Source organism: Monodon monoceros, unplaced genomic scaffold, assembly GCF_005190385.1.
Source record: "Monodon monoceros isolate NGI ecotype Baffin Bay Population unplaced genomic scaffold, NGI_Narwhal_1 Super_Scaffold_8, whole genome shotgun sequence".
In the NCBI taxonomy this organism is placed as follows: Eukaryota; Metazoa; Chordata; class Mammalia; order Artiodactyla; family Monodontidae; genus Monodon; species Monodon monoceros.
The window spans coordinates 13996735-14010824 of record NW_021703785.1 but is presented as its reverse complement, the minus strand read 5'-3'; the positions used below and the strand labels follow the sequence as shown (position 1 = coordinate 14010824).

Here is a 14090-nt window from a genome sequence, read left to right as displayed (position 1 = left end):
CATACAACGTAAAAAAATAAAACAGGGGCTTCCCTGGTGGCACAGCGGTTGAGAATCTGCCTGCCAATGCAGGGGACACGGCTTTGAGTCCTGGTCTGGGAAGATCCCACATGCCGCGCAGCAACTGGGCCCGTGAGCCACAACTACTGAGCCTGCGCATCTGGAGCCTGTGCTCCGCAGCAAGAGAGGCCGCGATAGTGAGAGGCCCGTGCACCGCGATGAAGACTGGCCCCCTCTCACTGCAATTAGAGAAAGCCCTAGCACAGAAACGAAGACCCAACACAGCCAAAAATAAATAAATAAAATAAATAAATAAATAAAACAAAGATGCTTCTGTGTTAAATATATTTTCTCAGATTTGAGAATGGCAGAATTAACTATTCAGTACTTCTATTAAACTTACTAGTTTTAAAAACCCAACATATTATAACAGGAAAGCTCGGGAAAAACACCCAAATTTTTCATGTTATTTTGACCTAAGTCATCCTCTCCACACCTCCTCCCCTCTGACCTTTCCGTTTTTGTCTTTCACTGATCTAAGTTAGAAGACGGACTAATCTTTAAAGGAAAACGTTGGGAAAATCACTAAAAGCACAGAAAAGGCCAGTAGGAGATAATCCATTCTATATTTAATTTAATGAAAAGTTTAAAGGATATATTTAATGAAAAGTACAGAACAGTCCAATTGATTACTGTTTTAACACTACAATAACATAGGAAATCAGTTTTTTTGGAGATGTATAAATTAAATATCTTACATATTACAAAGGTAAAAAGATTTTACCAAATCAAACTGTACCCCTCTAAGACTACAGGGATCTTAGTCTTCTTTGGTACAAGAAGACTATAAATATCTAGACTTCAGCAGTGAAATAATTTCTCAGCAATCAAATAAAAGCTAATGTAAAATTCACTTCAAATATGGGTCTTCTGACCTAGAGAGATGGAAGACATTTTATTTTATATGCAGTTGATAAGAGTTAATAATGTTTAAACAGGAGTGTCAGAATCAGACAACAAATCCTGGTAGATAATTGCTGCTAGAAACCAGGGCTACAAATCAGATGTTTTAAATTAAAGAGACTATCCACAATGGTTAATTCCTTTAGTTTTCTTGGTGAAAATTTTACAAATTACTGTCATACTTGTAGCACTAGTCAAAACTGGTTGTTTTCTATATGCTTCATGAGACATTACTATGGCTAAAGTAGGCATCTGTTGACAGCTACTTTAAGTTTTTTCCCCCAGACTACTACCAATTCTGTGAGGTTCTGTGAATCAGAATCCCACAGTTCCCATCATCTGTGTAGTATGTGTGTTGGTTAGGCTGAACGACATTTTCCAGAGTTCCCTTTCCTTCACGATTCTGGTGGGTGGGCCAGAAGAGAGATTCTCAGGATATCTGGAGGGCAGGAGGGGGCGGCAGCCATTCTCTAGCTCACACACTTTGTTACTGATCTGCTGACTCAACGTCGTTGGCATGAGGCCCCCACTGGTTCTACCTTCCCCAAGATCCTCCTCCTCCTCTCTGACTCCTAGGTCACGTATGTGTGTTTAGCATTGTGATAGGGCTCCCATCTTCTGCAGGACACCTGCTATGCACGAAGGTCAGAGGCAACAAGAACTGACACAGGTTTCAGTCCATACTTGTGGGATTCCAGCTTGCTCTTGACAACTCTCTCTTGCTCTCTCCCCTCTTGACAGCTACCTCTCTTCCTAATGGCCTGCCCTGTGAACTTAAAGTTCCAGTATCAGAAGCCAACAGCCTTACAGAGACTACTTAACCAGCTCCCACAATTGTGTAACGTCAAATCCTATAACAATTCATTCATTCACGCATACATACATACATAAATTCTTATCTATACACTTCCCAATATACATATGCATACATATATACCACACATGCACGTGTGTGTGCAACAGTGATTCTACTGCTCTGACTGACCCAGACTACACAGCCCAGCATTGCTAATGTGCTTCTCTCTTTTTCTAGGCTTCCAACACAAATGAAATCCAACAAAGTCATTGTTTCTTCAATAAATTAAGACCTTCAATCAGATTATCATTAGTCTTGCCGACATGGATCCTACATTTAAGGTAAGTATTCACATTTCTCCCCTGATTAATACGAGTTGATTTTATGGCTTAACTTTCAGGTTCAATCTTAGTTCTCTTATTTCCAAGTTGTGAGAAGCACCTTGTTATTTGTGTAACAAATACACATAGCTACAATGCATTAAATTAATATCTACTATACTTAAGACAGTAGGCCTGAATCTCATAAAACCCCTGAAGGGTAGGGATCATCATCTATATTTTATAGACTAAGAAACTGAGGCTAAGAGAGGTCACATAGCTAGGTAAGTGGTAGACTGGGATCAAAAAGCTGTTCTTTTTTTTTTTTTTTTTTTGACAAGAAAGCTCATGCTATGCCATACAACCAAAGTTGATGTGGATAAATAGATCATACCAACATGTGTAAACACACAGAAGGAAAAGTTAAATACCTAAATTATACACATGAACTCAGAAAAATGGAAGATTACTGACTTTGCATTTTAAAAAAGGCAGGCATTAGATGAGTATGTATTATTGTATAAACATAGATGCATACCAATACACACATATACTACATATCCATTTATAAATATTTGTAACAATGCCCCAGAAATAAATAGAGAAGAACTGGAGAATTGTAAACCACTGTCACAAAGTCACATCATATCCTTCTATATAAAAGAAGGCTTAAAAGCAGCAGGACACGTTGATTGATGTGAGAGCTAAAGAAAGAAAGCAGAGACTACAACAACAATAACCTATGAAAGACCAAATGGTTCAGACATTTAATGTGGGAGTAAACAGTTCCAAACATATCAAAATTCCTAAATATAACATAACCATGTAACAGTATAGTGATTAATGTTTGCAATGACAGTTGTCAATAATTTGTGTTAAATTATTTCAGCATATGGTATTTAGGAAATCAAAGACGTTTGCAAAAAGAATTCTGCTAAAAGTGTTTAAAATACTTAAAATTAAAAGTATTGAATCTCAGTTCAGTTATCTGAAAAAAAAATAAAAACTTCATTCCCAATAGTGCTAGATAATTTCTCTTTAGAAAGTGAAGACACCTCAAAAGACAGACCTTCTACAGCCAAAGAACGTGTTATCTTGTAATAGAGTAAACAGAAGCAATATAAGATCGCATCTACCATAAAATCAGAAAACTTAGAAGGAAGTGCCAGCCACTTTAAGTTTACGATAAAGTAATTTGTCTCATTTTAGCTTTATAAGAGCAGTGATTAGAAAAAGAAAATAAAACATGTCTATAGTTTAGTTACATAATGTCTAACTGATTATTTTTTTCCCATTCTAAGTGGTCCTTAATTTTTAAATTAAAAAAAAAAAGTTCCTGCTGGGGACTCAGATTATTTTATGTACGTAGATAGAACTTGATGAATTTTATTTCAAATATCTCAGAGGGGAAGTATAATACAGTAAAAGTATAAACTAGTTTATTATTCTAAAACAGTATTTCTCTGATGGCTCTTTTTGGAAACCTAATTTTTATGAAATAATAAATTTTTAACAAAAAAAGTGTTCCATGAATAAGTTACCCAACTGTTGAGTTTACCAAAAATGAACTTTTCTTTTGTTTTCTTTTAGCCACACCACATCTCATAATCGTCAATATGTTGATGCACACTGAAAATCTCACTCCTCCACCCCAAAAGATTCAGTATTCTCTAAATTTACTTGACTACAGTTTTTCCCTCAGAAGATATCTGTCAACACTTCAGAGTAATGTTCCATAAAACACAGTTTGGGACATTCTGTTGTACATGTCTACACTTTATTAAGAATTCTTCAGTAACTGAGCCTTTTATACATTGAGAATATAAAGATATTATTATTTATAAAGATTATACTGCAAAAATTCCAAATGATCTTGAATGTGGAAGAAAGATGAGAATAAGACAAATCATACTAGATTTAACTTACTTGAAACTTCATATCCTATATATGTATCTGTGTGTGTATATATATATGTTATTTATTTACTAGAATATAATTAACTCAAATTTCTTTTCCCTATCTTGTCAAATACATTTATTCTCAAACAACTTTTAATTCTACTTTAACTTTTGCTATATTGTGAATACCTATGGTAACCATAATTCAGTATAGGATGCAGTAACAGAAAAAAAACAGCACTAATACATCTTACCTGTGATTCTCCTCAAGAAATGTGACATCATACCGAGATGCATGTTTAGGTAAAGAGGAAAGAAGGGCATCAATTTTCATAACAAGGTCACTCAGGCTGGAGAAACAAGATAAATGAGTTTTGGGGAGGAAAGAAAGGTCCATATTTTATGTCACAATTAATGTCTCAAGAAAGGGGAATTTAATGTAAAATATCTCCAATAGGCCAACTGTATATAAATGACCTTTCTTCCAAACTTGTATAATTTGTCAAAGTAAAATGACTGCTGCTTTTAAGGTCATCCTATTTTTTCTTATCATTGATATGATATTTAAACACATAAGTGTTCCTAATAGTATCTATAAGAATATGGAGAATCATTCAATTCAAGTCAATATTTGCTGAGTGCTGGTTATATATCCAAGCACTGGGACCCATGTAGGAAAGAAAGAAGAGCAGGAAGAACAAAATTTAAATGATAGAATAACTACTTTCAAAGAACTTTTAATATAGTTAAGAAGCCCAGATTTCTTTGGTTTCAAATTCATTTGAAAACTAAAATTGTACAAAATAAATACCTGGATTAAATATAACCAAATTAAAAAATCCATAATGGAGAAAATGTATATGTTCAGTGATATGCTGGAACAGAAAATGTTAGCTGAACTTTAAGAAATGTCCCCCTCCACCAAAAAAAAAAGAAAGAAAGAGAGAAAAGATAGGCATCTCCATTTTATAAACAAAGAAATTTAGAGTCAGAGTGGTTGAGAACCTTGTCAGTACTGTCAGCATCTCTCTACTATAACATGTTTTGCTGTACTATAGGTCCTGTACACTGTATATTATTTTTATTTGTAATACCTACCATATCTTTCACAGAGCATGACATTTAATGGCCACTTAATAAACATAAAATAAATGGGTTAATCCAAACCATAATCTACTCGTAAACTTTCTTAAGGTATTTATTTATAGGCCACACACTCTCTAACACGTAAAATTGTAGGCACGTTGGAGGAAGAGCAAACATAAATTAAAACAATCATATGAAAAGATACTCAACTTTACTAGAAGTCAAGGAAGTGCAAATTAAAATAAGATGCAATTTCACATCCATCAGATAGGAAAAATTAACAGGTTGCGTAACACCAAGTATTGGTGACGACCTGGGGAAACGAACTCTTATACATTTCTGGTGGCAGTGTTAATTGTTGCAACTCCTTTGAAGGATAGAATTTAGCAACATCTGGTAAAGCCGAAGGTACATCTGTCCTACAGCCCAATAACAACACTCCTCTACTCTAGAGAAACTCACACATTGTACAAGGACACATGTAAACCAGGTTCATGATAGCATTTACATAATAGTAAAAAACTAAAGCCAAGTTAACTGTACTTCAGTAATGGAGTATATAAATGAACTGCAGTATATTCACAAAATGAAATACTAAAAAGAAACTGAAATGAATAAGCTCGCTCTATATACTCGAACATGGATAAAGCTCTTATGGAGGCAGACTGCAAAAGGAGCCTATGTATAATAGCATATCTCTAAAAAAGTCAAGACTTTAACACAAACACTAATAATAGATACTTACATGTGAAGCAAAAGTATAAGCACATATATGGGAATCATGCACACAACATTTGAGAAAATGGTTACCTCTTAGGGAGGGAGGAGAATGGGACAATCAAGACAAATAAAATGAAATATTAACATCTACAGTCTGCTGTTTTTTTATATTCTCTACATGTCTTTTATTGTATCTTCTGTGTGTATTTGAAACATTTTCTAATCTTAAAAAGAAAAAATCGGATACAAAATACCAAACTCTAAAATGAATTGCTCTTACAATTTTAAATACTTACTTCTTTGAGTTGACTTCTGTATTTTCAACAATGTCCTCAATTTTCTCTACTAAATTAGTCAATGTTATCTTTTCCAACAAGTAAAAATCTTCTGCACAGAAATCTTCATCTAAAGGTCCTAAGAACTTAAAAGCAGTTATATTATTGTATATCTTCTATAAGATACCAATTTGGGACAAGTATTTTCTTATCAAATAGATATTTCTTGAAGCAAATATTGATTAGAGATTAAACAGATGGTGGCTATTAATCCCACCATTTACTAAGTCCCCTGGGAAACAAGAGAAAACTATTTCCTCACTTTGATATTATAAATAACATTTGCATCAATACCAAAATCAATGTGGCAAAAAAATCAGCAAATTATTTCCATTTGAAAGTTTTACTTTGAGACATAATGCTTCCAAAAACCTAAAGCTTTTCATTCTAAAGTAAGCTATCAAAGCAAATGTCTATATTCCATAAGTCTTTTAATTTCAGTATTTTCCTATTTAATCTGTAAATTGTAGTCTACACTATGTAGATATGAATTAATATATAAACAAGGCATAAAAGAGCAAAAACCAAGAAACAAATCCCATAATTACTTAATAACACCAACCAATCTTCATCTAACTGATGCTGTATAAACTGTTTGGAGCACAGCAAGATCTTGTAGGTTAGCTTTAAATCAGTAACTACAGAGCGGGGAAGCTGTAAAATTCCCAGATACCTGAATTTCTCAGGATGGCTATCCCACCACAACCACTCCAACTCTACTGCCGTTATCATTTTCTGGAAAAGCTAATATGTGCAGCATCATAATATTATTAACATAAGCCTGATGTAGAAGGTGAGCCCTGACATAGTCTTATGCACTAAACAATTAGACTTAATGACAAACAACTAGAAAACATGTCAACCAGAATGAAATGGTTGCAGTGGATTTTTTTTTTACTTAATTAATTTATTTAATTTATTTATTTTTGGCTGTGTTGGGTCTTCGTAGCTGCAGGCGGGCTTTCTCTAGTTGCAGCGAGAGGGGGCTGGCTATTCTTCTTTGCGGTCTCTAGGCGCGCGGGCCTCAGTAGCTGTAGCACGCAGGCTCAGTAGTTGTGGCTCGTGGGCTCTAGAGCGCAGGCTCAGTAGTTGTGGTGCACGGGCTTAGTTGCTCTGCAGCATGTGGGATCTTCCCGGACCAGGGCTCGAACCCGTGTCCCTGCATTGGCAGGCGCATTCTTAACCACTGGGCCACCAGGGAAGCCCTGCAGTGCATTTTCTTACTTCCCCTTCATATGCTTCTGCAATTAATATTTTCTAAAAATTAATGAAGTATAGTTCTTGAATCTTTTCTCATTTGCTCACTCACATCAAAGGTGGTATTAGTTGGAATGTTGGCATCCAGCTAAATAAATACCATGTTCACTTTAAACATAAAACCTGGGCTCTTAAAAGTACAAAAAATGGGCACTGTAATACCAAAAGTACACATATAAACATTTCATTTCCTTAAGATTTGCTATCATTTTTAAGGTAACTTTCAAAGCACTTTTAATGCTGTATTTTTTTGACTGTGGATAGGAGAGGCCTGGAAAAGAGCTGAATTTTATCTATACCACTTCTAGTGACTTGAGTAGTTTTGTTAATAACTTAGAATAAGGAACTAAAATCTCAAATTATTTTCCTAAGGGATGAACAAGATTGGGTATCTTTACTGATTAAATTCACCAGAGAACCAGCTCTATTGCACCTATGTAAGTTCAGTGTCAAACAGCTAGCAGAAACTTGGTTCTTCTGTGTCTTAGTTCTTCTACTTAAAGATGAATATGATGTTTGTGGAATAAAGCAACTTAAATAGTATAAAATCACATAATGACCAAATTGGGAAATGGAACATTAAATTTGAAAATCACGTAATAGTACGATAAAACCTATCTGGAGTTTAAATCTTTACAACGTTTTGGAAATGTGATTTTTCAGTTATACAGAATAACTGCTATAACAGAAATGCATTACCTCATTTGACAGATCATTACAATTTTAGAAAACTCTGTTAGAATGTTCTTCCACATACTGAGCTAAAAATCTCTCCCCACTTGTGGAAGTTGGATCAACTGGGCTTGATTCTATACTGACTCTCAATGAATACAACGCAAATCAAATCTATAAATGTACCCATATTTCCCATGATAGCCTTCAAATATTTAAAGAGAAAACAGAAGTTAATATTTACTGAAAATTTACTCTGTGTCTGTTCTATGTGTTTTATGTGTAAAAGTATACTTAATCTCTCTGGCAACTTTAAAACAGACTATTACCTTTTCCATTGTGCAAATGAGGAAACCAAGTCTTGCAAAGGTTATACAATTAATGGTGCAACCAGAATTTGAATCCAGATACGCCTAGCTAAAACAAAAAGGCCTTGTTTGTTTCCCTTCTCTCTGCCACACCACGTCTTTCATCAATTTGTAAATATGTAACATGATAAAAATAAATATAATTATAGCAATAGCATTATTTAGGGTTTTGTTTAATCTTAAAATATATAGATTTTTAATTCTTTAGCATGGCAGTAAGAAAGTATGAGATCATCATTACACCCTAGTTTTGATCATTTATAAACAATTTTAACTTTGAATATGTTTCAATTCTAATGTAAATATTTGGACAGGTTCAAAATGAAGATTGATTCTAAAATGTCAGAATTATTTTAATCATTAACTATCTGGTTCAGAATTATAACTATGTTACAACTGTTATGATTATTGTGTTTCATAGCAATGCTATAGCATTACATTATAGTTCATAAACCATAGTGCTTATTTTCAAATATATCATACTTTTGTATTCAAACCACAGTCCTACAAATAAAAGGATACTCAAAATTACAATTTTCCATTAGTCGACACAAAAAGTCAATGTCATCTGACTTACTATCTCTCTCTAGCCCCAACCTCTCCCCGAATTTAACTCATACGTTCAGCTGTCAACTCAACCAGTCTACTCAGAGGTCCAGAACTGAACACTGAACTCTTAATACGTCCAGAACTGAATCCTCTATCTGCCCTTTCTACTCCTTCTGAACAAGCCCACTCCTCCTGCAGTCTTCCTTTCCTTAAAACAGCGGCAGCTCAATTCTGCCTGTCACGTAGTTCTCTTACATCCCACTGTAAGTCTGTCAGCAATTCCTGGTCATCCTCCAAAATACATCTCACGTCTACTTCTCCCTACTTCCACTAGAGCCATTCTGGTCCAGGCCACCATCACATCTCACTTGGACTACTGTAATAGCTCCTAACTGGTTTCCTAACACCTACAGTCTATCCTTGATGTAACAGCCACTAGTGATCCAAATGAAACGTCAGTTCATGTCAATCCCCCGCCCAGAACCATTGGCTTCTCAACTCATTCAGAGTAAAGCCCTACCTGACCTGGCCTCCAGGTACCTCTCTCCTGTTCTCTTCATATCTGCTGTTCCTAGAACACACAGATGTGAGCTCATCTCAGGACATTTGTACTCACTGTTCCCTCTACCTAGAACGTTACCCTTCCAGATATGCAACACGGCTCGCTCCCTCACCTTCTTTGGTTCTCTGTCCAAATAACACTTTATCAGTAAGGACACTATCTTTTTTCGGTCCCTGCCCACCAAAGTGTAAACGCCACAGAAACATGTTTGTTCACTACTATACTCTCAGATTCTAGAAGAATGTTTGGTTCATGGCAGATGCAAAATTACATCTAAATGCTTTTGTCAATTTCAAGGAAAGTGAGAAGAAAACAGTTCTAAGAGAAATAAGTTGAACATAACTATATTTGTTATCACTAATATTGATAACAATATCTGAATTATATTAAACAATGACAAAAGAAAACATAGGGTAGCTTTTCCGTAATGTATCAACATAACCAAAAGGCAAGGTAACAGATACAGCAGGCTGTAATTTTTTCTTTTTATCTCTTAAAATGCCTGACAGAGCCGAAGGTAGCCATATACTTTAAAACTGTTCTAAAAAGTTAGATTTCTTCCCAAAGCAACTGTTGAAAAAAAAAGCAATGCCATTTTTGGGCTTTCACATAGCTCATTATCAAAATTCACTAATATTTTATATTACTGTAATAATAAGTGGCAACTGTGGTCACCAATTGTAAAACAGCACTGTACACAGATGAACCCGCGTCTATTTTTAGGAGCTAACACAATTAGCTCAAGAACTGTTACACTGAAGCGGAAATATGTGACTTGTGGATGCTTGTGGATATGAGTCCCTCACTATTCTCCAATTTCTATTATTTATAGATTCAGATAAGAAGGAATAAATAAGCATAACTTTAAGGGAATGATGATACAGGAATGAAGCACGCAGGTGAATAGAGCTCATAAAAATGTAGAAAACAGAAAACACTACAGCTTTGAAGATGATTTAGGGATACATAATTTGATGCTTCAAGCAGAGATAATGTCAAACACACTGCATTAGTTGATTTCTAAATATACCTAAGCACCAGATTCAATTTTTAAAAACTTAAACCATTCCTGAGAAAACCAGACTATCATACTAAAAAATAGTAATAAGTAGCTATCATCCACTAATTTTGTATGTATCTATTAAAACTCCCTAATTAATCAGAAACACATTTATGATATAGTAAGAGAAAAAAGTATGATATAAAATTATATATATATAATAGCATTACAATTATGTATTTAAAAAGACAGACATGGCTATGTAGAGTAGAAAAAGGTTAGATGGTAAAACAAACTATTAATAATAAATTTTATTAGGATGGTGGGAGTAAGAGTGATTTTTACTATAGATTTTAAAAGATTATATTAATAAATACGACTTTATAGTTCAAAACTTGCAGTATTGTTATTTAACATAATCAATTGTAGAAAAAAGCTACAAGAAGAAAAAGGTGTCAGAATGTACTTTTTACACCTACTTACAACAGTGATCAATCACAATGTTGTAATGTATACAAAATTGTTTGTTCTAATATTTATATTATAAAAGCTATCCCCAAAGAACATCCTTAGCCGCATTCGATGTTATCACCAATGGGAGGGAGGAGTGAAGAAACAGGTACTGTGCCACGAACTGGACATCTCAGTGGCCATTTTATTTACGCTGAGACCTGTCTGGCATGTCTAGCACATGAGCACTGTCCTCTGTGTATGTTGCATCAGGTGTGTTGTGACAGAAAACGTTTGACACCCCCGTATCACAGTGTCCCTGAGAAAAGTGAGCAATTGCTTTTTTTACTTACTTTCCCATTGCTGACAACACCTATTTCTCCAGGACGCAATTTAAGTACATCTTGACAGAACAACTGGTGAGTTCGAAAAATATTCACTCCAATGGTATTATATTTTTTCTCAAAAGCATTTTTATTCATTCCCTAAGGTATAAGTTAAGAATGATAAAACCAGTAAGAGAACAGTAAATACATTAAATAATTTTTTAAACATAGCCTACTTTAATATATTAGTATAAAATTTAAAATTATATTAACTTATGATTTTAAAAAGTACTATTTTGTTCTGAAACCACATTAAAAAAAAGAATCCTTCTTTGGCAAGGCAATTACAATATCTGTAAATCCTGTTACAAGTAGATACAGTTTGCTACTCATTCTTTGAGAATTTTGGGTGGATTACTGATAAGTAAAATGCTAGGAAACATCAATTTAAATAAAATTTAACATTAAACAATGAAATACAATGTTTATTAAATTCTGAATTCAGTACCTCCATTTTGGTGTGTTCAATTAAAAAAAATACTGTTCAAAATAGAAATACTCTGCTCATTCCATTATACCAATCCCATGAAACCAATTTAGTAATAGTGCATTTAAACTCTGAAATACAAAAGTAATCTTTGCCATCTCAGTGTGTATCAAACTTTAATATGCCTACAAATCACCTGGGTGTCGATCCAGGGAGGGCCTTACATTCTGACTTTCTATCACGTTCCTGGTACTCCTGCAAGGTCAGAAATGTTCCCCTGCGCTGTCTAACACACAGCCACAGATGGGTACTGAGCGCTTGAAATGTGGCTAGTATGACTGAGAAACTGAATTTAAATTTAATTTAGGTTTAAAATAGCCACATGAAGTTAGTGGCTACAGTATCAGACAGTGTAGCTCTAGATCTTTACTTCCAAAACCTCTGTCTCAGTCAACCCCTCTCTGACCACAATCTGCTGACCTTCTAGCTCATTCATCCCAGTGTCACCAGACCAACCATTACTCAACCCTTTAGTCCACTGACCCTACCACTTATTTACTGTCCATCACACTTTCCATATTATCATTTTCCTCCTAACCAAGTTATACCCCAGATCCCTTTACTATAACAGAAACATTCCATGCTCACCTCCCCTGGATGCTTCCCCTCAGTTATTCACCTGGCAAAACCTCAACTCTGGTTAAACACATCTCTGCTTACTCTGCAACTGGATCCAAACAGCTTTAGGGCAGCTGGAGAAAAACATGCAGCCAACATTGATCTCACTTTCAATTTATGGTCATCAACCTCAAGTGGGCCCTCAGAAATCTTACTATAATGTTTTTAATTCACTTTCTCACTCGCAGAATACTAGAAAAATATTTGACATTTTCTCCTCTACCCTCGAACCTCTAAGAGCACCTACTCCTATTCTAATACTTAGCTAATGACTTGACCTTCTCTTGAGAACAAAATCAATCAGAAGTAAAGTACTCATCTTGCTACCACCCAAAAAAAAACCTACCCCATTCTTCAGCCAATACTTACAGCTTGTGCACTGGGTCCCAGCACCTCTCAGCTACGCAAGAGCTATCCTCCCACTTTGCTCCGCTCCGTTTCATCTTTTCTCATTTTCTGGATGGACTGTTTTCATCAGCATACCAAAAATAAGTGAAATCCGTCCATGACCTCAAGCCCTATTCTAGCTACAGGATATTTCTCTGTTCCCCATATAGGAAGATTCCTTTAAAAAGCTACCTATACTTGCTGTCTCTGTCTCCTGATTTCCTATTCTCTCTTGAATCCAGTTCACATTTATACCTATCACTTCACTGAAACTGTTCTTATCAAAGCCACCAATGACCACCTTAACAAATAAAATGGTCCATTATGAAGCCTAATTTCAAGAAATATGGCACAGTTTATCATGTCCTCCTTGAAATACTTGCTCCAGGTGGCTTCTAGGATATCACACTCTCCTGGTTATCTTCCTAACTCAGTGGCTGTTCCATCTGTCCCCTCTACTGGATCATCCTTTTCTTGCATTCCTCTATATGTTGGAATGTTCCAGGGCTCTTTTTCAGTCCCTCTGTTCTCCAACCCCTGCCCCACTCACTTCCAAGGTATTTCATCCAGTTTCTTAGCTTTAAATTATATATAATGTTGATGACTCTCAAAACAAAACAAAACATTATACCCTCCATTGATTCCTACACTTATTTACTAAATTGTCAACTCAACATCTCCACTTGAATGTCCAACAGGCATCTCCAACTTAACACATACAAAACTTAACTCTCGATCCCCTATGTATCCCAATCTTCTCTTCATCAAGACCTCCGCATCTCAAAAAAAAAGACACCACAGTTCTAGCTGTTCAAGAAAAAATCCTTGAGTATTACTTTCACATGTCACATACAATTGGCAGCTCTTCAAGCTGACTACAGTTTTAACAGATATTATGTATATACCATCTCACCATGTCCACCACCAATATCTACTCCAAGACACCATTATTTCTTACCTGGATTGTTGCAATAGCATTCTAATTGTTCATCCTATTTCCACTCTCGTTTACCTACTATCAAATCTTCACATGGCACCCAGAGTCATCTTTTTCAAGATTATTTATCTCACAAGATTCCTCAATGACTTTCCATTATACTCAGAAAAAAATTCAATTCCTTACCATGGCCTATGAGTGCTTGAAGTATCTGGGATTATGTTTGCGAACTCATTTCCTACTAGTCTCCCCATCACTCTACTTTGGTCATGATGACCTTCTGCCTATACCTCAAACCT

General features: G+C 35.2%; 1 protein-coding gene across 1 annotated transcript in view; it reads right to left on the bottom strand.

Annotated features, from left to right (window-relative positions):
* Positions 1–14090, bottom strand: part of UGGT2 (UDP-glucose glycoprotein glucosyltransferase 2) — a 163218-nt gene that overhangs the window by 49139 nt on the left and 99989 nt on the right. Inside the window, exons 22-24 of the mRNA XM_029210526.1 lie at positions 11330–11461; positions 6080–6204; positions 4232–4327 (exon numbers count right to left, since the gene is read on the bottom strand). Of these exons, the coding sequence (XP_029066359.1) occupies positions 4232–4327; positions 6080–6204; positions 11330–11461 (353 nt within the window). The remainder of the gene's footprint in view (positions 1–4231; positions 4328–6079; positions 6205–11329; positions 11462–14090) is intronic.